The 24,005-nt window shown below is 47.2% G+C and overlaps 1 protein-coding gene across 2 annotated transcripts; it reads left to right on the top strand.

Moving 5' to 3' along the window:
- Positions 1 to 767: 767 nt before the first annotated feature.
- Psmd9 (proteasome 26S subunit, non-ATPase 9) lies at positions 768 to 23,160 on the top strand. 2 transcript variants are annotated; one of them, XM_057765950.1, is made up of 6 exons: positions 768 to 955; positions 9,270 to 9,372; positions 14,433 to 14,641; positions 16,897 to 16,998; positions 21,025 to 21,113; positions 21,713 to 23,160. In XM_057765950.1, exons 1-6 carry the CDS (start codon positions 818 to 820, stop codon positions 21,738 to 21,740), a joined length of 669 nt encoding a protein of 222 aa, XP_057621933.1. In that variant the 5' UTR covers positions 768 to 817; the 3' UTR covers positions 21,741 to 23,160. The 2 variants fall into 2 exon arrangements, with proteins under 2 accessions (XP_057621933.1, XP_057621934.1); XM_057765951.1 differs by lacking the exon at positions 16,897 to 16,998.
- Positions 23,161 to 24,005: the final 845 nt, after the last annotated feature.

Here is a 24,005-nt window from a genome sequence, read left to right as displayed (position 1 = left end):
TCATCTTCATCTACATGAGTTTGATATAGGCAACCCTGTGTGAAAAACCCAAGACGCCTAAGAGCAGTTTTTTAAATGCTCAAGGGCTTTGCCCGTGCGAAGAACTGAGTTGGACAGCGGGACAGGACCCCCTCATTCGTACAGCTGATAGCACAGTGTCACAGTGATGCTGGGTGTCCTGGACATGGTGGCAGAGGCAGGGGAATCGCCCAGTTTGAGGCTAGCCTGGTCTACAGAGTGAGTTCCAGGACATCCAGGGCTACACAGAGAAACCTTGTCTTGAAAAAAAAAAAAAATGAAAGAAAGAAAAGAAAAAGGTCGGGTGGTAATGGCGCACGCCTTTAATCCCAGCATTTGGGAGGCAGAGGCAGGCGGATCTCTGTGAGTTTGAGGCCAACCTGGTCTACAAAGTGAGTTCCAGTGCAGCCAGAACTGTTACTCAGTGAAACCCGGTCTCAAAAAAAAGAAAAAGAAAAGAAGGAAGGAAGGAAGGAGGGAGGGAGGCAGGGAGGGATGATGGAAGATGGAAGGAAAAGGAAGGAAGGAAAAGGAAAAAAAAAAGAAAGAAAATCAGCTGGGAAGTGACAGTATGCAAAGGCTAGGCTGTCCGTGCCTCCACACGTGCCTGCCGAGTCATGGGAAAACCACATGGCTATCTAAGCTGGGGCTTCCGGTGATCAAAGCTTCACCCTATGCGTTTCCCGGCGCGCCAGCGCTGCCTGGGTATTTTGGGCCTTGGAGGGATCCGTAGTCGCCATCTCGGCCGGCGTCTGTAGCCGGGAAACCGAGCGTCCGGCGCCGCAGGTTGTGGTCAGCAATGTCTGGTGAAGAAGCCCCGCGTAAGGCAGAGTCCTCCGAGGCCCGCGCGGCCGCCGTCAGCGACATCCAGGAGCTGATGCGCCGCAAGGAGGAGATCGAGGCGCAGATTAAAGCTAATTACGACGTCCTGGAAAGCGTGAGTGTGGCTAGGGCTTCGGGCGGAGAGGCCGGCGAGGCTTGCGGACGCGAGGCCCAGGGGTGCCTGCCAAGCACTAAGCGCTTTCCATCCGTTACCCCTTAACAACCCCTTGACGTGGGACTTATTTTCATTTTCGGAAGCATTTAGCTTTGTTTTTAAATGCAGCCCAAGCTGGCCTCGAACTCCTGAGCTTGCTTCAGCTTTCCAAGTGTAGGAGTTACAGGTCGGAGCCATCATGGCAGGCCTGAAGCATTAGTTAAACTTCATGCTTACAAAGATAGAATATTTGCTGAGGCGTGTGATAGTCACCGCTGTCACCGTCCATGGGTAACATTCCCGGGTTTGGCGTACCCGCTTTTCATTGGGCCGCAATAAATGTCATCAGTGAGAATTAACTGAGGCCCTTTTAAAAGGTAGGCTAGGCTATAGCCAGGAGAGGCAGCCTTACCTATAATCCCAGCACTTGGAAGGTGGAGGCAGGAGGATCTGGAGTTCAGGGTTATCCTTGGCCACATAGTTAGCTCAAGGCCAGCCTGGGCTATATTGGACTCTGTCTCAAAAATTAAATATAATAAAATATATATGCAGTTTCTAATTGGGGTGGGGAACAGACTCAGCATTTCAGGAAAACTCCTGGCAGCGCTACAAAGGACTGCTTTGAGTGACAGGTAAAGCCCATTATCCTTACTGTAAAAGGGGGAAACTGAGGCCCAGAGTGGAGCAAATGCTTGCCAGGTTAGGAAGTGGCAGTGGTGGGTCAGGTTCTATGATTTGTCTTCCTCCAAAGCAGACATTTCTTTTTTCTTTTTTCTTTTTCTTTTCTTTTCTTTTTTTTATTTTTTTTGGTTTTTCGAGACAGGGTTTCTCTGTGGTTTTGGAGTCTGTCCTGGAACTAGCTCTTGTAGACCAGGCTGGTCTCGAACTCACAGAGATCCGCCTGCCTCTGCCTCTGCCTCCTGAGTGCTGGGATTAAAGGCGTGCGCCACCATCACCCGGTGCATTTCTTTTTTCTTAAAATCGCAAGTCACGGTCTGGAGAGATGGCTCAGAGATTAGTTAAGAGCATTGACTGCTCTTCCAGAGGTCCTGAGTTCAATTCCCAGCAACCACATGATGGCTCACAACCATCTGTAATGAGATCTGGTGCCCTCTTCTGGCATGCAGGTATACATGCAGGCAGAACACTGTATAAATAATACATAAATAAATCTTAAAAAAAAAAAAATCACAAGTCACTTTGTAGAGGAAGGGGAGACAAAATCAGACCCAGATAGGCTGGGTAGACAGGACTAAGAGGATGATGTGTCACGTGGAGGTGCTATGTTGTGGATATTAGTTAAATGTGGTTTATTTGTTTCTTTGTCTTTTTGGAGGTCTGCCACCCAGCTTCCAAATAAATACATGGGGTCTTATTCTTACTTATGAATGCCCAGCCTTAGCCTGGCTTGTTGCTAGCCAGCTTTTCTAACTTAAATTATTTTGTTTCTCTTTAACTACATTTTGCTTCTGGGCTTTTTACCTTTCTTTATATATTTTTCTTTCCTTCTTCCTCTGAGACTTGCTGGGTGGCTAGGTGGCTGGCCCCTGGCATCCTCCTCTACTTCTCCTTTTCTCCCTCCTCTTGTTTATTCTCTGTGCCTTGAAGCCCTGCCTATCCCTCTCCTGTTATTGGCTGTTCAGCTCTTTATTAGACCAATCAGGTGTTTTAGGCAGGCAAGGTAACACAGCTTCACAGGGGAAAACAAATGGAACATAAAAGAAAGCGGCACATCTCTGCATCATTAAACAGGTGTTCCACAGCATGAAACAACGTGACACAGCTTAGCTGATAGTCCACAGCAGTGCCACACACTAGGCACTGTCTTACTAGGTGCTGACCCGACGCCTGAAACATACTGACTTTGTGTGTGCTGTATCAGGAAACTGTCACAGCTACTCTGCTCAGTTGGTGTGTGCCCCCGAAGCTCAAAGAGGCGAAATCGGGCTGGAGAGAGAGTGCAGTGGTTACGAGCACTGGCTGCACAATCATGACGACTGGAGTTCAGATCTAGCCCCTACTATATAACAGTCCACATGTCTCACAGACACCTCTAATTCCATACCCTCGTGGATACATTTAAACAGACATGTTAACAAACAAATCACTTTTTAAAAATGTGTGTGTATTCATATATATTAATATTTATACATATGAAAGGAGAAGTCATTTGCTTAAAGTCACAAGTGGGTTTCAGCCCTCGGGGTTGGTCAAGTAGAATCAAACATATCATGTATTATTGTTCTTTGGTATTGGTCTCCTGTTTACCATTTAGCCGGATGTGGTGATGTATACTTGCAATCTCAATACTTAGGAGGCAAAGGCTGGGAGATTGTCCCATGTTCAAGGCCAGTGTGGTCTACACAGAGTTCCAGGGCTATGTAGTGAAATAGCAAGATCCCATCTTAACAGCGGTGGGGTGGGGGAGGGGAGATACTGGGGATATAGCTCTGTTTGTAAAGTGCATCCCTCGAAAGCCTGAAGACCTGAGTTCAGTCCCTAGAATCCATGGGTATAGTTGTTCATGTTCGTAATCCCAACTGGAGAGGCAGAGACAGGAAGATCGCCGGGGTTTCTGTCCAGCCAGTCTAGCCTGATTGATGAGTTCTAGGCCAGTGAGACACCTGTCTCAAAGGAGGTAGATGATACTCCTGAGGGCGTCCCCAGAGCTTGTCCTCTGACCTGCACATGCATATGTGCACACACAAGTGCACCTGCAGTCATACACATGCACATGTGATAAAAACCAAATAATAAGAGGGAAATTTATAATTATATTGCACGTGGAATCTGAGGCTATTTGCTATTTTCTCTTAAATATAAAGCAATAGTGTGTGTTAATTGCCTTTAATTTATTGTCTGATTGCTGAGGACTTTTAGCATAAATATCTGCTGATTTTTTTTTGTTGTTGTTGTTGTTTTGAGACAGGCTCTTGGTAGGAAGCCTGGGCTATGTAGTAAGACCCTGCCGAGAGACAGAGAGAGAGAGACAGAGAGACGGGGGGGGGGGGGGGGGGAGTAAGGTAAAGAGAAAGGAAATGATACAAGTATTAAAACCTTTCATTTTGGGGCTGGAGAAATGACTCAGTGGTTAAGAACACATTGGCTGCTCTTCCAGAGGTCCTGAGTTCAATTCCCAGCAACCACGTGGTGGTTCACAACTATCTGTAATGGGATCTGATGCCCTCGTCTGGCCTGCAGGCATGCATGCAGACAGGTCACTCATAAAAAATACATAAAACCTTTCATTTCATAGTACTTAGTCACGAATGTGAAAAGAGAAGGAGACAGTGGTTGCGGATCATCCGATAAGAAGCTAGTGCCTGGGATCTAGTAAAAGCAGCAATAAATACACAAGTAAATAACAAAGTTATCAAAAGACATAGGATATAAATGGACATTCCTCAAATACAATATGTATGGTTGATAAACACATAACACATTTAGAACAGGCCCTGGAAAAGACTCAGTGGTCAGGAGCTCTGGCTGCTCTTTAGAGGGCCTGGAGTCAGTTTCCAGCACCCTTATGGTGCCTTATGACCAGCTCTGACTCCTCTTCTGACCATTGTGGTCACTGCACGCACATGGTCCGCATGCATACATGGAGGCAAAACACTCATACACAAAATGAATCTTAAAAGCGAGACATGCTAAGTATAGCTATTAAGGAAATGTAATCATAGCGAGATACTACTTTATACTTGCTAGGGATGGGTATAATGAAAATGTAGGTAGTATCTTAGGGGACACGGAGAAATCGGGAACTTCATACAACTGTAAGATGCTGTAACTGCTGTCCAAAATTGCTTAGCACTTTCTCAAAAAAAATTAAACAGTTATATAACCCCCCAAAACCCATTCCTACAATGTGATAATTATGATAGTTGCAAATATATATATTCCTCCCAAAATTCATACACATTGTTTAAAATATCCAAGAAGTGGAAAATGACACAGTTATTCTTCAGGTAACAGATAAATATAGTCTACCCATATGGTGGGCTATTATTTGGAATAATAAAAGGAATAGTGAATTAATCATACTATAATTAGTAATAGTCATGCTATAATATAAATAAGCCTCAAAACATTTTGATAAAGAACTTACAAAACACCATGGATTGTATGTCTTCTCTCTCTCACATCTTACTGTGTGCTTCTGGCTAGTTCCCTGTACTTACTATATAGCCCAGGCTAACCTTGAACTCTTGGCAATCTTCCTGCTTAAGCCTCCTGAGTGCTGGGATTATAGGTTAGCACCACTACACCTAGCTTGTTTATTTGAAACACATCTGGGTAAGAATCCAGACTAGGCTTGAACTCACTCTGAAGTTCAAACTGGCCTCAAATTTGTAATTTTCCTGTTTTGGCTTGCCACATGTTGGGCTTATAAGAGTGTGTCACTGTGGTTCTATGTATATGAAATTTCCTGTTCTGAATCTCTGAAGTCTCCCCTGAAGGCCTAAATATTAAAAGTTTGGTGTCCAGGGTGATGCTCTTGAGGCATGGTGGAACCTTTAAGAAATGGAGTCTGTAGGTCATTGGAGGCATGCCTTTGGTGGGGTAGTTACTGTGGGTCTTTGGAGGTACACCCTTTCTGGGGTAGTTACTGTAGGTCATTGGAGGTGTGTCCTTGCTGGGGTAGTTCCCATAGGTCATTGGAGGTGTGTCCTTGCTGGGGTAGTTCCCATAGGTCATTGGAGGTGTGTCCTTATTGGGGTAGTTACTATAGGTCATTGGAGATACGCCCTTGCTGGGGTAGGTACTGTAGGTCATTGGACGCGTGTCCTTGCTGGGGTAGTTATTGTAGGTCATTGGACGCGTGTCCTTGCTGGGGTAGTTACTGTAGGTCATTGGACGCGTGTCCTTGCTGGGGTAGTTACTGTAGGTCATTGGACGCGTGTCCTTGCTGGGGTAGTTACTGTAGGTCATTGGACGCGTGTCCTTGCTGGGGTAGTTACTGTAGGTCATTGGACGCGTGTCCTTGCTGGGGTAGTTACTGTAGGTCATTGGACGCGTGTCCTTGCTGGGGTAGTTACTGTAGGTCATTGGACGCGTGTCCTTGCTGGGGTAGTTACTGTAGGTCATTGGACGCGTGTCCTTGCTGGGGTAGTTACTGTAGGTCATTGGACGCGTGTCCTTGCTGGGGTAGTTACTGTAGGTCATTGGACGCGTGTCCTTGCTGGGGTAGTTACTGTAGGTCATTGGACGCGTGTCCTTGCTGGGGTAGTTACTGTAGGTCATTGGACGCGTGTCCTTGCTGGGGTAGTTACTGTAGGTCATTGGACGTGTGTCCTTGCTGGGGTAGTTACTGTAGGTCATTGGACGCGTGTCCTTGCTGGGGTAGTTACTGTAGGTCATTGGACGCGTGTCCTTGCTGGGGTAGTTACTGTAGGTCATTGGACGCGTGTCCTTGCTGGGGTAGTTACTGTAGGTCATTGGACGCGTGTCCTTGCTGGGGTAGTTACTGTAGGTCATTGGACGCGTGTCCTTGCTGGGGTAGTTACTGTAGGTCATTGGACGCGTGTCCTTGCTGGGGTAGTTACTGTAGGTCATTGGAAGCATGCAGAGGTAGTGGAGCCACAGTCCTTTCTTTTTTTTGCTTCCAGGATGATGGACGTGGTTTCCTCCATGTGGATGTTCTGCCTGTGCATAAAGCTAAAAACAATGAGTGTCCAAAAATAACATACACACACACACATATATATATATACATACATACATACTACATACATAATACAATGTGACTGTCCAGTTCTGTACCAAAACTTGAAAACTATGAGCCCAAATAAACCTCTCTGTTGATTATAAGTCTCAGACATTTTTCTAGAGTTTAGAAACATCTCCAGAGCAGTCGTTTAATGGTTGCAGAGGTTTGGGAGGGGGAGGATGCAAGTGTCTGCTCATGGGTCTAAGGGAGGTTGGTCATACTGTCTCTACATGCCCCTCCCGTGTCTTTAAGAAAACCCCCCTTTTCTTTTTTTTTTTCTTTTCTTTCTTTCTTTTTTCTTTTTTTTTTGAGATAAGGTCTTGGTTTGTAGTCAGGTTGTTTTTTTTGTTGTTGTTGTTGTTTTTTTTTTTTTTTTTTTTTTTTTTTTAGTTTTTAGAGACAAGGTTTCTCCGTAGCTTTGGAGCCTGTCCTGGAACTTGCTCCTTGCTCTTGTAGACCAGGCTGGCCTCGAACTCACAGAGATCCACCTGCCTCTGCTTCCCAAGTGCTGGGATTAAAGGCGTGCACCACCACCGCCCAGCATCAAGTTGGTTTTGAATTCCATATCCTCCTGCCTCGCCTCAGCCTCCTGAATGCTGGGATTGTAGGAGTGGGCTGTCCAAGGTTGTTTGGTATTTTTCTATTTTAGGAGGGTATTGATGCAAATGTACTAAAACTGATTGTGGTGGTGGGTGATTAACTCTTGAACATATTGCAAACCATGGGCTTGTATATTTTCAGTGGTTCCGCTATGTGTATATGAATTCTGTTGTATTACAATTGTTTTAATCTCAGATTAGCCTGGAACCTAGACTTGTTGTAACAACTAGCCCCAAATGGGAGTATTGTCCTTGAGTGCTCGAGAACTGAAGAGAACTGGCACAATCCTCCTGTCTCCGCTTACCTTGAGATCCTTGGCTTGATCCCATCCTTCCTCACAAAGTCACAGTGGTTCTGGGGAGCAGGATGTGGACATATTTGGGAGCCGCTATTCAGTCCACCATATTGCATGGCCTGGCTCTCTGCTAGGCATTCATTCAAATCTGTGTGTTAGTTTTTCAGCAGGGGAGTGTTGTGTTCCCGTTGTGCGGCTGAGGAATTGAGCTTTGGAATGTGTCTTAGACAAAGATGCCCAGCTTGTGGAGGGCAGAACTGGGATTGAGATCCAAGTCTAGGCAGCTGGGCAGCTCCTGCCCACCTCAGTGCAAAGCTCTGTGCCCTGATTTATGTGGGAACTCCAGAGCAAACTTCAGGTGTGGTGACTCAGGCCTGTAATCCCAGTACTTGAGAGGCTGAAGCAGGAGGATTACCGTGAGTATGAGGTCAACTTGAGCTATAGTTTGAGAGTGCACTTCAGATAAACACTAGACAAAATAGCAGAGCCTCTGTTCCAGCGGCGCAGGAGGCTGAGGCTAGAAAACTGAGAACAGCCTGAATCAACACAGTGCAGCTGACTAGAAAGCTGTAAAACGGATGGATTGTTTTGAATAGGGAATATATTCCCAATGTTCAGATTCAGAACCTCTAATGGATATCAAATGCAAAAGCTCTCCCCTTTCCATAATTCCCAGCCACTTAGTTTTTTTCTCTGGTGGCGACCAGTACCATCCAGTGATGAAAAGAATCTTGGTAGGCCTCTTCTTATTTATTTATTTATTTATTTATTTATTTATTTATTTAAGAGCCCAAACCTGGCCCCAGCTAGATCTCTTTAGAGTTTACTCTCTCCAGCTTCAAGGCTTCAGCCAGGTGTCAGCTGCTGGGAGGGAGGAGTGGGAGGGGTCAGGCCAGGGATGGGACTGGGAGGGAACCTCTGAAGGCTCTTTGAGTGTTTTGTTGTAACTTTAATTAATTGGTTTTGGAGAAAAGATCTAATGTATCCCAGGCTGATACTGAATGTACTGTATAACCGAGGATGACCTCAGACTTCTGATCTTCCTGCCTCCCTGTCATTCACCACCACAGTGGCTTATGCAATGCTGGGGGTGGTGACCAGGGTTTTTATGCATGCTAGGCAAGCACTATAGCAACTGAGCTACATCTTATAGCCCCAGCCCTGTTTATTAATTTTTTATACTGCAGAGAATCACATCTAAAGTCTTGCATATACCAGTCAGGTGCTGTGCTCTGAGCTGCAGTCCAGCCCTGGGATCTTCACTTTGTGTGCACTGTTCTCATGCATCGCTTGCATTATGATTTTAGAGACTTTATTTTATTAATGTGTGTACAGTGTGAGGGGCGCTGGTAACAGTGTGTGTGGAGGTCAGAGGACAACTTTGTGGGATTTGTGTTCCTCTTCTGCCTTTATGTGGGCCCAGGAACTGAACTCACTGCTCATCTTGATGGCAGGCATCTTTATTCACTGGCTCATCTTTATTGCCTCCCTGTTTTCATTGGTACCCACTGCAGAGGGTAGCTGCAAGGACACAGCTAAAGAGCCTGGTGTGTGCTAAAGAGATCACTATGTGGCCCTTACTGTCACTTTTGTCATGAGTTAGAAGGACAAGGGACTAGGTAATTGCCTCACAATGTTCTTACCTGTTTAACCACATGTCTTTGCTCTAGCAAAAAGGAATTGGGATGAACGAGCCGCTGGTGGACTGTGAAGGCTATCCCCGGGCGGATGTGGACTTGTACCAGGTCCGAACAGCAAGGCACAACATCATCTGTGAGTGACCCTCGCTGGGGCTCTGGCTCAGCCTGTGCTGGGGGTGCTGAAGACCCAGGGGAATGACTAGTGTTGAGCATTACGAAGTTTTTCTGCTGTGACAAAATATCTTGTCACCCTTGTGTGACTGAGAACTGAAGAGTCCCATGTAAATGGTTTTAGTTTTCTATTTTAAGTACTTTGCTTCAAAGCCTGGTGTGGTGGTGCACATCTTTAATCCCCAGCACTCAGGAGGCAGAAACAGGCAGATCTCTGTGACGTCAAGGCCAGTCTGGCCTACAGAGCTAGTTCCATGACAGCAGTTTGTAGAGAGACCCTGTCTAAAACAAATAAACAAACAAACCCAAAATACAAAAATCAAAACCTTGGTTCAAGCTGGGCGAGGTGGTGCCCAGCTGTAATGATCAGGAGTTGAGGCCAGTCTGGGCTGTACAAGAAAGCAAAAAGCAAGGAACAGAACTTCCTTCATTATGGGAAGTTTATTGAATTAACAGTGGAAGCCCATACCAGTACTGCTTACCAGCCCCATCAAATCCATGAAGGAGATTAGATTCAGCTTCTTAGGGTAGTGACCTGACTCCCACCATTCAAACAGAAAAGACCTGGACTGGTGCTCAGTGGGGACCCTCAAAGTATGCATGCAGTACAAGGGTCAGCAGACATCAGTCTCTGCCTCTGCTTCAGGAGGCAGGTGACGGAAGGAAGGGTCTTGGCACCCTACCCTCAACTCTTTGTGTCAATTAACATTTTTCTCTCACAGTCCCCCTGCCTGCCAGGAAAGCTGGGCAGACCTAGTCCACTGCAGGCCCTCACTGTCCTAAGTGAGTCTCTTATGTGCTCGTTGGTATTAATGAAGAAGCTAGCAGAGCGTGGCGCCTGGAGAGGGTATTAAGCTTGTGTTTCTGCCCTGACAGGCTACAGACACATGTTATCTCTGACTGCTCTGGAGGTGAGACATCCAGATGGCCTCACTGACAATATCAAGGTGTCAGCAGGGCGGGCTCCCCCTAGACTGGGGGCAGGGTGTATTTTTTATCTTTCTTGAGGCCACCTGTGTCTCCTGGCTCTTGGCCGTCCTCTGTCTTTAGAAGTAGTGATCACATCTTTCTAGCCTTTGGTCTGTTATCTCATCTTTTTCTGTGGTCCTCCTGTCTCCCTCTTTAACTTGTTGAGACCTTGGGATGATATCAGGCCCTCCTGGCTCAACCCTCCTCTCAAGATCCTTGATTATACCTGACCTGCACACTCTGTTTTGTTTCGTGAGGTCACGTGTGCCCCGGCTTTGGGATGACGATGTGAGCATCTTTTTCTTGGCACTGGTAGATAACCAGTCCTCCATCCCAGTTACACCAGGAGATTAATCACCCGCCATTCGCACTTAATCATTTCCATTGAATGCACCCCAGCTCTGGCTTCATCTGCAGAGTGTTTTGGTAATGAGGCCTTCTTCATAAAAATAGGATGCAGAGTATGATGCAAGGTTTCTTTTCTTTCTTTCTTTTTTTTTTTTTTTTTTTTTTGGTTTTTCAAGACAGGGTTTCTCTGTAGCTTTGGTTCCTGTCCTGGAACTAGCTCTGTAGACCAGGCTGGCCTCGAACTCACAGAGATCCGCCTGCCTCCCGAGTGCTGGGATTAAAGGCGTGTGCCACCACCGCCCGGCTGATGCAAGGTTTCTTAAAGCCACAGTGTGATGATTGAGCACCTCAGAGCATCCTCTTTACCCTGAATAATCTGGTTTCAAGAAGGCTCAGTTTACATTAAAACAACAAGAAATGCCGAGAACAGGAAAACCACCCTAAGACAGCCAGGTGTGAGGCAAATTCTGGGCTTTACTCTGACCTCTAAGCCCTAGTGATGTGGCCCACTCTCTTCCACATTATCAGCAGGACCTTGGGGAAGTTTGAGGAATGTGGATTTTTTTTCAAATAATTAACTTCATGTTTTAACACCATTCTTTTCCCATTAACTTGAAATGCATCAGTGTGTGTGTGTGTGTGTGTGTGTGTGCGCGCGCGCTCGTGCCTCTGCTGGGGGTGGAATATAGGACCTCATGCTGAGTACTTACTGTACCATTGAACTACACCCCAATCCCAGCGTAGGTTTTCAGTTAGGCTTAGCCTATTTCTGGACTTTTTACACTGTTCTACTCTCTGTGTTAATTTTATATCATCTAATGACTTCATCATGTGTTAAGAACATGGTTGAACAATTCCCTTTTATTAGTATTCTTTTGATAAACTATTCTCACGTGTTATTGTACTCTTAAACAGGGACTTTTCTTAAGGACTAGTCCTAGGCTTACATGGAGATTGGGAAAATAATGCAGACAGGTCTCATATGCTCTGTCCCCAGTTTCCTCTAGTCACCAGCGACTGTGAGCGTGGTACATTTATGACAGCTTAACGTGGTTTTGAAATAATTGCTGCAGAAACACTTACCCAGGAGATGAAAGCCTTTTGAATTCTGAAGTGGAGCTGTAATGTGTTAGCGACCAAGTCATTCCTCCTCTCCCTACAACTGCGTGGTGGATATAGATTATGCAGGCAATTCTGGAGGTTCTGGGGCTCCCTGTGGCCTTTACTGCTCAATGTGGCTTTTCTAGTCATGGTGACCATCCATGACATTGACTCTGCTTTAAACCTTCCTCATCTGGAGTCTATTTTTTTTTTTTTCCCCTCACATTTGCTTCTGTGGGCTGAGTCACCAAGTCCTGTAATGCCTGAGGGCCTCATCTTTGCTCTACAGTGACAAACCAGGTTAGGTAAACAAACAGCTCACGGTCAAAGCTCCTGCAGAGATGGAGAGTCTGTGATTCGTGGATGCCAGGTGTGGGCTGGCAAACGGAATGACAGGACCAGGCTGTCTTTGAGACTACAAGTGATGTGAGATGTCAGTGCATGCAGGACTGGCTTCCAGGCAGGATCTGATGGACGGCATGGTGGTTCTTCATTTAGTTTCAGTGTTTATTTATATGTATGCTTGTTTTGCCTGCTACCTACAGCATGTGTTCCCAGTGCCTGCAAAGGCCAGAAGAGCGCAGTAGATGCCCTGGGACAAGAGTTACAGAAGGTTGTGAGCATCTATGTGGTGCTAGCATTGGACCTGGGTCCTTTGAAAGAGCAGCCGTCCTTCTAACTGCTGGTCCATCTCTCCAGCCCCTGGTTAAACGTAATGAACTAGTGTTTAACACTCAAAAATTAGAGGCTGTTCTCCTGTCAAAGCCCTCAGTTTTTGACCTTTCTAGAAAATCAAAGCTTTGGCAGCACTGGATTTGTCTCTTGAGCCATGTCAGTTGGCAGGAGCCCGGTAGTAGTTGCCTGCCCCACACTGAATTATTAGGGTCTTATGTCTTTTTTTTTTTTTTTTTCCTGTACAAGATTTCAGAGAAGAGACTGAAGGGATAGCTCAGTAGTTAAGAGTACCGGCTGCTCTTCTAGAGGTCCTGAGTTCTATTCCCAACACCCATATGGTAGTTTGCAACCATCTATAACTGTAGTTGCAGGGGATCCAATGCTTTCTTCTGGTGTGCAAATGTACCCATATACATAAAGTACATAAATAAAAAGAAAGTTGCTTTACTTGTTTGAGACAAGCTCTTATGTACCTCAGGCTAGCCTTAACCTCAATATTTAGCTGAGCATGGCCTTGAAATTTTGGTCCTTCTGTTTCCACCTCCTGAGTTCCTGAGTGCTGGGATTGCAGGCTTGTACCACCATGCCCAGGAAATGCTGTGCCGGGGCTCGAACTCCAGGGTCTCATGGGTGCTCACAGACACCCTGCCAGTGGAGCTCCACCCCCGCCCCAGAAGTTCATGGGTGCTCACAGACACTCTGCCAGTGGAGCTCCACCCCCGCCCCAGGGGTTCATGGGTGCTCACAGACACTCTGACAGTGGAGCTCCACCCCTGCCCCAGGGGTTCATGGGTGCTCACACTCTGCCAATGGAGCTCCATCCCTGCCCCGGGGGTTCATGTGTACTCACAGACACTCTGACAGTGGAGCTCCACCCCCACCCCAGGGTCTCATGGGTGCTCACAGACACTCTGACAGTGGAGCTCCGCCCCCGCCCCAGGGGTTCATGGGTGCTCACAGACACTCTGACAGTGGAGCTCCGCCCCCGCCCCAGGGTCTCATGTGTGCTCACAGACACTCTGACAGTGGAGCTCCGCCCCCGCCCCAGGGGTTCATGGGTGCTCACAGACACTCTGACAGTGGAGCTCCGCCCCCGCCCCAGGGGTTCATGGGTGCTCACAGACACTCTGACAGTGGAGCTCCACTCCCACCCCTCTTAGCAGCTGTTCAGCCCCACTGTTTTGATTTGTTTCCTTGAGATAGGGTGTCATGCACCCTACTCTAGCCTCCTGATCTTCCTGCCTCTGTCTCCAGGAGTTGGGATTGCAGACGTTGCATCCTGCCCCGCCGCCACCTCACTTCTGTCTGACTTCTGCCATTGTCCCTATTTATGGCATGGTTACAACTGGATGTACCCAGTTTGTCCTCACATTTCAGGTCTCAGCAGGCTATGCTGCTTTTGAGGGGCCCTCTTGATGCCCTAACTTACTCGATCATCACTGTTGTGTTCTTCACTAGACAGCTCGCTAGGTGAGGCTAGCTCTGCCCTGTGTCTGGACTCTGGCATCTAATGAACACTCATTAAACATTCTGCTATGTTGTTACTTTGTTGGTTGCTGTGACAAAATCCCTGGTAAAAGAAACTTCAGAAGGAAGAGCTTGTTCTGGCTGATAGTTGCGGGTGTGTCCATCCTGGTGGAGAGTCTCAGGTACCAAGTACAGTGTGCCTGCCTCAGGAGCAGAACGTTGAGTACTGGTCCTCAGTCTCATGGAATGATGCTGCCTGCATTCAGGACTGTCTTCCTTCTGCAGTTAAACTTCTCTGGAAATGCCCTTAAAGACACTTCCAGAGACTTTTCTTGGGTGTTTCTCAGTCTCAAAATGTTGGCAAGATACAGCAGTACAGTGAGCAAATTCAGGTGTCTTGTGTCATCTGTCCTGTGTCCTGAGCTATCGTCCCTTTCCTCTGACATGCTGTTCTCTTCCCAGGTCTACAGAATGATCACAAGGCTGTGATGAAGCAGGTGGAGGAGGCCCTGCACCAGCTACATGCTCGGGACAAGGAGAAGCAGGCCCGGGACATGGCTGAAGCCCAAGAAGAGGCCATGAGCCGCAGGCTGGACTCCAACAACCCCACCCTACCCCAGGCCTTCGCCAAAGTGAACAGTATCAGTCCCGGCTCCCCAGCCAGTATTGCGGTAATCCTGCCTGCTCCCCAACCCCACCTCTAGGAGTGCTATGAGTTAGACTTGCCAGAAGCCCAGCCCAGTCTCCGTGGCTCTGAATTCCTCTATCCCTTTAACACTTGCTGGCCAGAGCTTGGTGTAGATAGGGTCAGTGCACTGTACTCAGGGAGACCTCTTGTGGGGTAGCTGGGACACAGTGTAGAAGGCAGTCCACTGGACACTGAAGAAAAAAAAGAACGAGAAGAGCTTGAAATGAATTCTTCCTCGATAGATTCTGAGGAGACATCTCTGCAGCATTCCTGAGTGGTTGTGCTGACTAAAGGAACAGAGTAAGCTTAGAGCTGTGTGTCCAACACTGCAGCCAGTTCTGACTATTTTCTTTTGTTTTGTTTTTTTTTTTGTTTTTGTTTTTTGCTGGAACTAGCTCTTGTAGACCAGGCTGGCCTCGAACTCACAGAGATCTGCCTGCTTCTGCTTCCTGAGTGCTGGGATTAAAGGCGTGCGCCACCACCGCCCGGCTCCTACTATTTTCATAGGTCCTAAAATGAAGCCCTGTGGTCCCAGACAAGTCACTCGGAACTTGGCAACTGCCAGTCTTCTTGTCTGGACAGATCTGCCTGTTCTGTACACTTCATGGGAAGGCAGTCCTATGGCAGGTGGACTTTTGTGTTTGCTTTCTTTTACTCAGTCCTGTGTTCAGGGTTTATTCAGGGCTCAGTCATATATCTAGGCTTCATAACATTTTATGGCCAAATAATATCCCATTGTGTGATAGATGTGACTTGTTTGTCCGTTTGTCAGCTAATGTGTGCTTGGATCACTTCTACTTTGGGGCTGTCTCGAATAATGCCGCCATGAAAGTCCATGTAGAAGTTTGTATGTGGGCGTGTGTTTAAATCGAATACTGTAGCCAACCTCTGGGGTAGTACTACTGTTCTCCATATTTGACCTGTGAAGAAAAGCCACACAAACTTGAAGCAACCTGAGCCAGGACACACAGCTCCTGGGAAGCAGAACTGGATTCTGAATCCAAGTCCTACAAGTCATCTTATGATCATTAAACCCTCAAGACTCGGGCTGGAGGGGTGACTCAGTGATTAAAATCACTGGCTGCTCTTCCAGAGGACCCAGCTTCAATCATCAGCACTCACACGGAAGTTCACACTCATCTGTACTCTATTTCTAGGAGATCAGTGCCCTCTTCCGGCCTCCAGGGGCACCTGGCACATAACTAGTGTACAGACATACAAGTAGGCGAAACACCCATACACGTTAAATAACAACAACAACAAAAAACTTTAAAAAGTCACAAGACTGCTGGGTATGGTGACATATGTTTATAATCCTAACCACTCAGGCAGCCGAGGATGGATCGTCACAGGTTTGGGCAACTTAGCAAAATCCTGTTTTGAAATTAAAAGTGAACGAAGACTGAGGATAGAGCTCTTGCCTAGGTTGTGTCCCTACTGCTGTAGACAGTTTAAAAGCAAAATCAAATCAAGTCCCCAGACTGCAGGCTGCAACCAGCTTTGTTTCAGTCCCAGCTGCTTCTGCAGCATTGCGTGCCTAGCTGCAGCCAGTCTGGCAGGTGTCTGTGAAAGGGATGGGCAAGTGGATGTCGATAATCTTGGGATCTGAAATCAAAGGGCCGTGCTGGGTCTGACTGGCCTCGTCCTTGTGCCTGCTGTTTAGGGACTTCTAGCGCAAATGTTTGTCTTGTCTAAAAAATATGCCTACGTTAGCCTGTCTCTTCTTGCCCTGGAACCTGGCTCAGAAACTCCAGAAGGCAGCTTGAGCTTTTCCTGTTGTCCTCAAGGCCTCCTGGGCACCTTGGACACCATTTGCTATATCTGCGTTAGAAGAAACCTCCAGGATGAGGTGGTCCCACTCCCCTTCCTGTATGAGGAGTCTAAACCTTTGACCTCTTTGCTTTGAGCTTGCTTTTCTTCCCCTGTAGTAAGTGAGCTCTTGACCTTGTCACAGAGTTGTGTGTTGAGCAGTAAAAATGACCAGAAACGCATTCGGCCTCTTGGTTGATTTTTTTTTTTTTTTTTAAATATTTATTTATTATGTATACAATATTCTGTCTGTGTGTATGCCTGCAGACCAGAAGAGGGCACCAGACCTCATTACAGATGGTTGTGAGCCACCATGTGGTTGCTGGGAATTGAACTCAGGACCTTTGGAAGAGCAGACAATGCTCTTAACCTCTGAGCCATCTCTCCAGCCCCCCTCTTGGTTGATTTTTAATCTTCTCCTGTCTCTAGGGCCTGCAAGTGGATGATGAAATTGTGGAGTTTGGCTCTGTGAACACCCAGAACTTCCAGTCGCTACAGAACGTTGGCAGCGTGGTGCAGCATAGCGAGGGGGTGAGTTAGGGGTGGCCTGGCATCTGGGTGCTTCGCAAACTGTGGGGTCATGTTGCCTAGTTAGGGGGAGGGGAGGGAAGTCCAAGAGGAGCATACTGCAGATTGAGGGTCTGCTGTGGATGGACCATGAATTCCATCACCGGGGCTCCACCCCCTAGATGACTGCCTGCTGAAGCCCAGTTTCCCGCTCCGTAACACTGGGGGTTAGGCTCCCAGCATATGCATTTCTGGAGGGAGACAAACATTCAACTCATAGCGCTGGGCATAACACTGGTCCAGAAAATGTTAATGGGTTCCTCACTGCTGACAGTGTTGTCCCTCAAGAGTAGTCTGTGTTGCTCCTCCCCTTTTCCACACTTGTCTTTAACCAGCTGAGTTCTTTCCCAGTCACCTTGTCTAAATCCCTCGTCTGTGTCCAGTGCCTGCTTGCAGTGACTCTTCTGGAAGGTCTCTCCGCTTTGGCGCAGGCTTTGTTCCCCTGCAGCTGCTAATGGAGCCTCCTTGTCTGTCATTGACTTCTCAAGACCCTAGGATGTTTCCAGCTTCCCCCTAGCCTGACCATGTGTACCTGTGCATGCTTTCTTTTCTTCTTCTTTCTTCTTCTTTCTTCTTCTTCTTCTTCTTCTTCTTCTTCTTCTTCTTCTTCTTCTTCTTCTTCTTCTTCTTCTTCTCCTTCTCCTTCTCCTTCTCCTTCTCCTCCTCCTCCTCCTCCTCCTCCTCCTCCTCTTCCTCCTCCTCTTTTTTTTTTTTTTTTTTTCCTTGAGACAGGGTTTTTCTGTAGCTTTGGAGCCTGTCCTGGAACTCACTCTGTAGACCAGGCTGGCCTTGAACTCACAGAGATCCGCCTGCCTCTGCCTCCTGAGTGCTGGGATTAAAGGCATGCACCACCACCGCCCGGCTTCATGTGCGTGCTTTCTGAGGTGGCACCCCTAAAGAAGGGTTATTGGCTCTGAGAGTCCACTGAGACAGTCTCAGCCTACCCCAGGCTGGCCTGGAGCTCACTGTGTAGCCTGGGATGATCTTGACCCTCCTGACTGGTGTACGTTCTTATTTCTCTGGCACATATACTTCTGGAATTTATTTTGTAATTAGTGTGACACACATTGCCAGCCCACTTTTTCCCAAGTGGAAAGTAGTTGTCCCAGTAGCATATGCTGTGATTAATGCTTTACACTGGCACCTTTGTTAATACCAGATATCTTTGTATGTGGGTGGTGTTCTATTTGTTCTGAGCCTTTTTGGAATTGCTTAAAAGAATCCATTTGTCCCCTGTCAGCTTTCCTTTAACACCGTGCTATAGAGTGAGTGCAAAACCATTTTGTAGGCTAATACCACAGACACTGTCTAGAGCAGTGGTTCTCAGCCTTCCTAACGCTGCGACCCTTTAATACAGTTCCTCATGTTGTGGTGACCCCAATCATAAAATTATTTTTGTTGTACTTCATAACTGTAATTTTGCTACTGTTATGAATTGTAACATAAACATGTGTTTTCTGATGATGATGTGAACCACTGCTCTAGATGGATAGATTAGCCATCCCCACCTAGCCCTGTTGGTTCTGGCCTAGAGGCTTTTGTGAGGGTTAGCCAGGATGTCAGCAGAGACCATAGCTACCCAAAGGCTTCAATGAGGCTGTGAATCCACCTTCATCCCATGGTTGGCCTGAGGCTTCAGATACTGACCATGTGGCTTCTTACCTTAGGTGAAGAGAGCTGAGAGGAGGCCACAAGACTTTTTAATTTTTTTAACCCAATCATGCAAAACACACAGAGTCATGTCTCCTTACCTCTCGGGAGTGCGTTACTAGGTCCGACCCACAGTTGGGGAGAAGGGAATTGAACTTGCTGAAGGGAGACACGTGAGAAGACGTTGGAGCGTTTTATTAACCTGCCCAGAAGGTCTTCTCTGCTCGGCCCTTGCCCACTTGTCCATCCTGTCACCATCTGAGAGGTCTGTGACAGAGTAGACAGGCTCACTCTCCCTCACCTCCAGCTCTCAGCTTTTTCTCCTAGCTCTTTTTTTTGTTTTGTGTTGGTTTTTTGAGACAGGCTTTCTTTGTGTAGCTGTGGTTTTCCTAGAACTCACTCTGTAATCGATCTGGCCTCGAACTCAGAGATTCTCCAGCCTCTGCCTTGGAAGTACCAGGATCAAAGGTGTGTGCCACCATGCCTGGTTACAGATGTGTTTGTAAACATGTCCTGTTAGATTCTGCAAGAGGATGTTTATACAAACAAGTTCCTGGCCATTTACTAGCTTGGGACCTTCCAGGAGGCCTGTGCGTCTCCTAGCAGAGTGCTGTTGCTGTCTCTAGAGCGTAGTTTCCTATAGCAAGACCAGCTTCTCCAGCATTCAGGCCAAGGAGTTTCGATAGCTCTATGTAATTACATAACTACCAACACAGTAAACATGCGGAGCTGTGGACCCCAGAGTGACTCAGTTTCCTTGGTAACTAGTTCTTCCCTTCACTCGATCACTGATCAGTGCTCTGTTGAAAGTTTATATTTTCCAGAATGTTACAGAAGTTAACCATACTGTAGCTTTAAAAAAAAAAACAAAAAACTTGTTCTAGACAGGATCTCACTATATATCCCTTGTTGTCCTCAAACTTGCCATGCAGATCAGGCCCTTGAACTCACAGAAATCCTCCTCCCTCTGCCTCCTGAGTGCTGGTGGTATTAAAGGTGTGTACCACCACCAAAACTGGCACACTGGTTTGTTTTTTTGTTTGTTTGTTTTTTAAGTATAACTATTTATAATAAACTAGTTCAGCTATAGGAATGTAGTGAATTCTTTGTTACAACATGGATACTGAAAACATGATTCAAAATCAAAGACGTAGCACAAGGCCATCTAATTCCACTCAGTGAAACTGTCTAAAAAGCAGATGCACGACGCAGAGAGATAGAGGGGAGATGGGCGGTTACTGGGGCGGGAGGAACGAGGATGGGGACTGACTGCTGACGGTCTTTTGGATGATGCAAACATTCTACAGTTAGATAATGGTGCCTGCTTATAACTCTGAGTATAGGAAACCCACTGAGCCATATTCTTTATTACATGCAAATTGTGTCTAAGTAATAAATATAATGCCTATTTATCTTTGCAAACAAAATCACATTGTGCAAAAATGTTTAAAGTAAAAATCAAAGCCCTGTGTCTCTCCCTCCCTCAATATTTCCCCTGTGTGTGCCCCCTTCCGGACTGGGGGCTGGGGTCCAACAGGGAACAAAAGGAGACGGTCCTGATCTTGGCATTGATGGAGAGCACATCATGGGGGCAGACATTAATCACTAATCCTAGGCATGCAGTTTCTCACCCTGACAAGTGTTAGAAAAGCAGCACAGGAGGGCTGGAGGAAAGCAGTGGGGTCCCTGATTTAGTTTGGGGTTGAAGGAGAGTGTTCCAAAGGATGGAGCCTTAGTGTGTATAGAAGTTGATCAGGTAGGGTGGCCACCAGAGGAGCCTTCGGGCCAGTGCAGAGGCCGAGAGGGCAGGAAGAGCAGAGCAACCAGAGGATGTTGTTGGAGCTCAGAACCAGGAGAATGGAGAGAAGGGCAGGGGGTGGAGCAGGGAGGTGGCCAGGTGGCCAGCCACTCAGGCCAGCCTTGGAGTGCCTCGCAGTGGAAATTAGTTGCCTTCTTTTCCTGGGGAACAGCAGGAGCTGCTGTACCTCCGGAGTTGGGGAGAGTTTGTCTTAGAAATTTCACTGGTACTAGTTAGAGCAGGTTTCGGGGTCAGTTTGTAGCACCTGGGGCTGTGTCCTAATATGGTCCCAAATAGGGCCCAGGGGTTAAACACACGAACCTGGGGGACATTTTTACTCAGATCATCACTCTATTCCCTACCACTGTGCTTTGAAGTTGCACTCAGCCCCTTAATGCCACCTTCAGGAACCCGTCCAGCTAGGAATCCAGCTAGGAGCCCATGCTCTGTAATTTCTTATAGGTCAGGAAGTGGCTTTTAAGCATGAGTCCATTTTGAGTGTTACGGATGCTGAGGCCAGAGTGACCTTATTTGCCTTTCAGAAGCCCCTGAATGTGACGGTGATCCGCAGAGGGGAGAGACACCAGCTCAGACTGACGCCAACACGCTGGGCAGGAAAAGGACTGCTGGGGTAATGGTCTGCTTCATTCCTCCACGCCACGGTACTGGTGGAGCCTTAGATGAGGCTGCAGGCAAGGGGCAGTGAGTCCTCAGGTTGCCTCAGAGTCTGGTTCTCTTATTACCTGAGCATCATCTTTAAGAGGAAGAAAAGGGGCCGGTGGGAAGGCTCAGCAGGTAAAGGTACTTTCTGCCGAGCCCAGTGACCTGAGTTTGACACCCAAGGAGAAACCTGACTGCTGTACACACTGTCAGACTCTCTTACGTACACAGTGAATAAATTGAAAAATACAGTTTTGGGCTGGAAAAATGGCTCAGCAATTAAGAGCACTGGCTGCTCTTTCAGAGAACCTGGGTTCAATTCCCAGTACCCACATGGCAGCTCAGAGCTACCTGTAACTCCAGTTCCAGGAGATCTAACACGCTCATACAGACATAGGTGCAGGCAAACACGCCAGTGCGCATAAACTAAATAAGTCATTAAAAAATAAAGACAAAGTTTTTTTAAAAAGAGAAAAAGTGTTGATGAACAGCCCAGGAGGCTTGCTTCAGCTGTTGGTCTTGCTGGATGGAGCCATCAAGCGTGACCCGTGTCTGTGTTTTCTTTCCCAGCTGCAACATTATCCCTCTCCAGAGATGACTGTCCCTAGGGACCTGCAAGAGCGCTGCTGCAGCCGGGCCCTGCTCTGGGTCTGGTAGGGATTTCCTCATTCTCCTCGATCTCTGAAGTGTAAGGATCTGGAAGAGAGCGGGGAAAGCCGGAGCATCATGGTGGAGGACCCGCTTTGGCCTTCGGTGTAATCTCTCTGGATTGAGGCATTAAAAACATGATTTGTACCTAGCTAAGTCTTGTGCGAAATAGGCTATAGCCCTGTCTGGGGATTCTGTACATCGACCCAGTGAGTTGGAATGATTCTGGCAGGTAATGATCCGAATTGATTTTTTTATTTGAGACAGTCTCACTATGTAGCTCGGGCTCCCCTGGAACTCACTGTGTAGACCATTCTGGCCTTGAGCTGACAGAGATCCCCCTGCCTCTGCATCCTGAGTATTGGGGTTAGAGGTATGCACTACCATGCCTGATTCGACCCTGAGGGATATTTGTTATACATACATAATTTTTACTTAAGTTTTTGAGAATACCTACATATATCCTCTTCCCCTCCTATTTAATTACACCTCAGTCCCGCCCAGATCTCCCTCATGTCCACTCCCAGCTTTATTTATTTATTTATTTTAATAAATAACCTACTGAGTGCAATTTGTATTGCCCACATACTTATGGATGTGGGGTCTTCCACCTACCGGGGACCTCACCTCTAACAGCCACAGGGACTTAAGTGCCCCCCCACTTTGAAGCAGGGTCTCATGTAGCCCAGCCCATCCTCAGATTCGCTCAAGATGGTCTTGAACTTCTAGTCCTTCAGCCTCCAACTTCTAAGTGCAGTGTGCCCTGCCTAGGCATTTCCTCTTGTGGGGGTGGGGTTTGGAGTCAGGGTCTCTTTATGAGTACTGTCCTTAAACTTGGGGTCTCCCCACCTCAGTCTCCTGACTGTATGCCACCAACTCTGGCTCCTTGTATAGGTTTTCTCTTTTCAAATAAACCTAGTTTTATAGTGGTAATTGTGACCATTGTACATTCCACCTGGATTTCTTATGCTCCTCAAACCAAGCTCAGAAGGAGTTAGAAAGAAAGTTGGACAAAGCAAACTGGTCCTGGGCTGCAGTCAAGTTGATTCTTGTGCTGGAAGCCGAAACCTAGAGCTCATACTTTGGGCAAGCGTTCTCTTGTGGGGCCACACATCTTCCAGCCCCTGATGTTGACAGCTGGCCAGCATCTCTGCTTGGAGCGGTCCTACCCTGGGTAGAGAAGGCACTAGAGTTCTATGCATGCATCCTCTGAAGTTGGCTCTGTATATCCAGAGTTCCAGGAAGAGGTTAGCAAAGGTTAGGAGGCCTCACAGGTTACCTGGGATGGTGATGGTGATGGCTTCCTCTTCAGTGACCTGCTGGAGAGCAGCAAACTCCCTTTACTTCTGAAATAAAAGACCCTGCAGATGGCTCCTGATTGGACTTTTTTTTTTTTTCCAAGACAGGCTTTCTCTGAACTCGCTATGTAGAGCCTGCCTCTGCCTCCCTAGTGCTGGGATTAAAGGCCTGCACCACCACTGCCCAGCCTGACTTTTATAATTGAGCCCTGGCCTTGCCATGGGATCTGCAGCTTGAGAAGTTAGGGTGTGCTTGAGGTTGCCAAGGTGAACATGTTTATTTTCCATCTTTTAAGGGGCAACATTGGTGTGGGTGAGTCCTAGTGACTTTTTCTTTGTTTTCCCATGTACCCCACTCATTTCCCCCCATTGCCGTTTTGAGGTCTGGCACGTTCTGAGATGAAGTTCGAGTCCTTGGGTTGGATGGCTCAGGATGGAGGGAGTCAGTATTGGCGTTTGTTTCCCATCCTGAGTCCTCATGCTCAACCTGAGCCTCCCCAAACTACTTGAGCCAGCCAGCCTTATGTATTCCTCGCTTGTAGCCAGACGTGCTGTGTTTACCAGTGTTTGCTGTTTAAATTGTAGGCTATGATTCCAAGTATTTCCCAGCCTTTCTAAGCCCTGCACTATAATAAACACAGCTTGCACCATTCAGTTCATCCCTCTTGAGATCTGCGCATGATCACCAGCCAGTGCTGGGGCATGGCGGTGCGCTTGTGGGAGTCATTCATGTTTCCTAAAGTGGCAGTAGCCTAGTGTTTCCTGCGGGCCTCTCCTTGGACAGCTCAGGACAGCCACCTTTGGGCTCTTCTGTGAGTGGCTGTGACATGAATGACCCTAATGGATTTAACCAAGGTGGGTTTGCAGAAACTTTGGGATAACAGGAAGATCATACTTTCCACATAACTCGAATCCCA

Source organism: Chionomys nivalis, chromosome 3 (assembly GCF_950005125.1).
Source record: "Chionomys nivalis chromosome 3, mChiNiv1.1, whole genome shotgun sequence".
NCBI lineage: Eukaryota > Metazoa > Chordata > Mammalia > Rodentia > Cricetidae > Chionomys > Chionomys nivalis.
Note: the sequence above shows the minus strand (reverse complement) of the source record. Positions and strands in the feature narration are given on the sequence as shown.

Bases quoted from the DNA above. Each gene is read 5' to 3' on its own strand.
- Psmd9 (XM_057765950.1), top strand. From the start codon at position 818: ATGTCTGGTGAAGAAGCCCCGCGTAAGGCAGAGTCCTCCGAGGCCCGC. The intron at 956-9,269 runs GTGAGTGTGGCT...TCTTTGCTCTAG, and splicing joins ATTACGACGTCCTGGAAAGC to CAAAAAGGAATTGGGATGAA. The intron at 21,114-21,712 runs GTAATGGTCTGC...TTTCTTTCCCAG, and splicing joins GCAGGAAAAGGACTGCTGGG to CTGCAACATTATCCCTCTCC.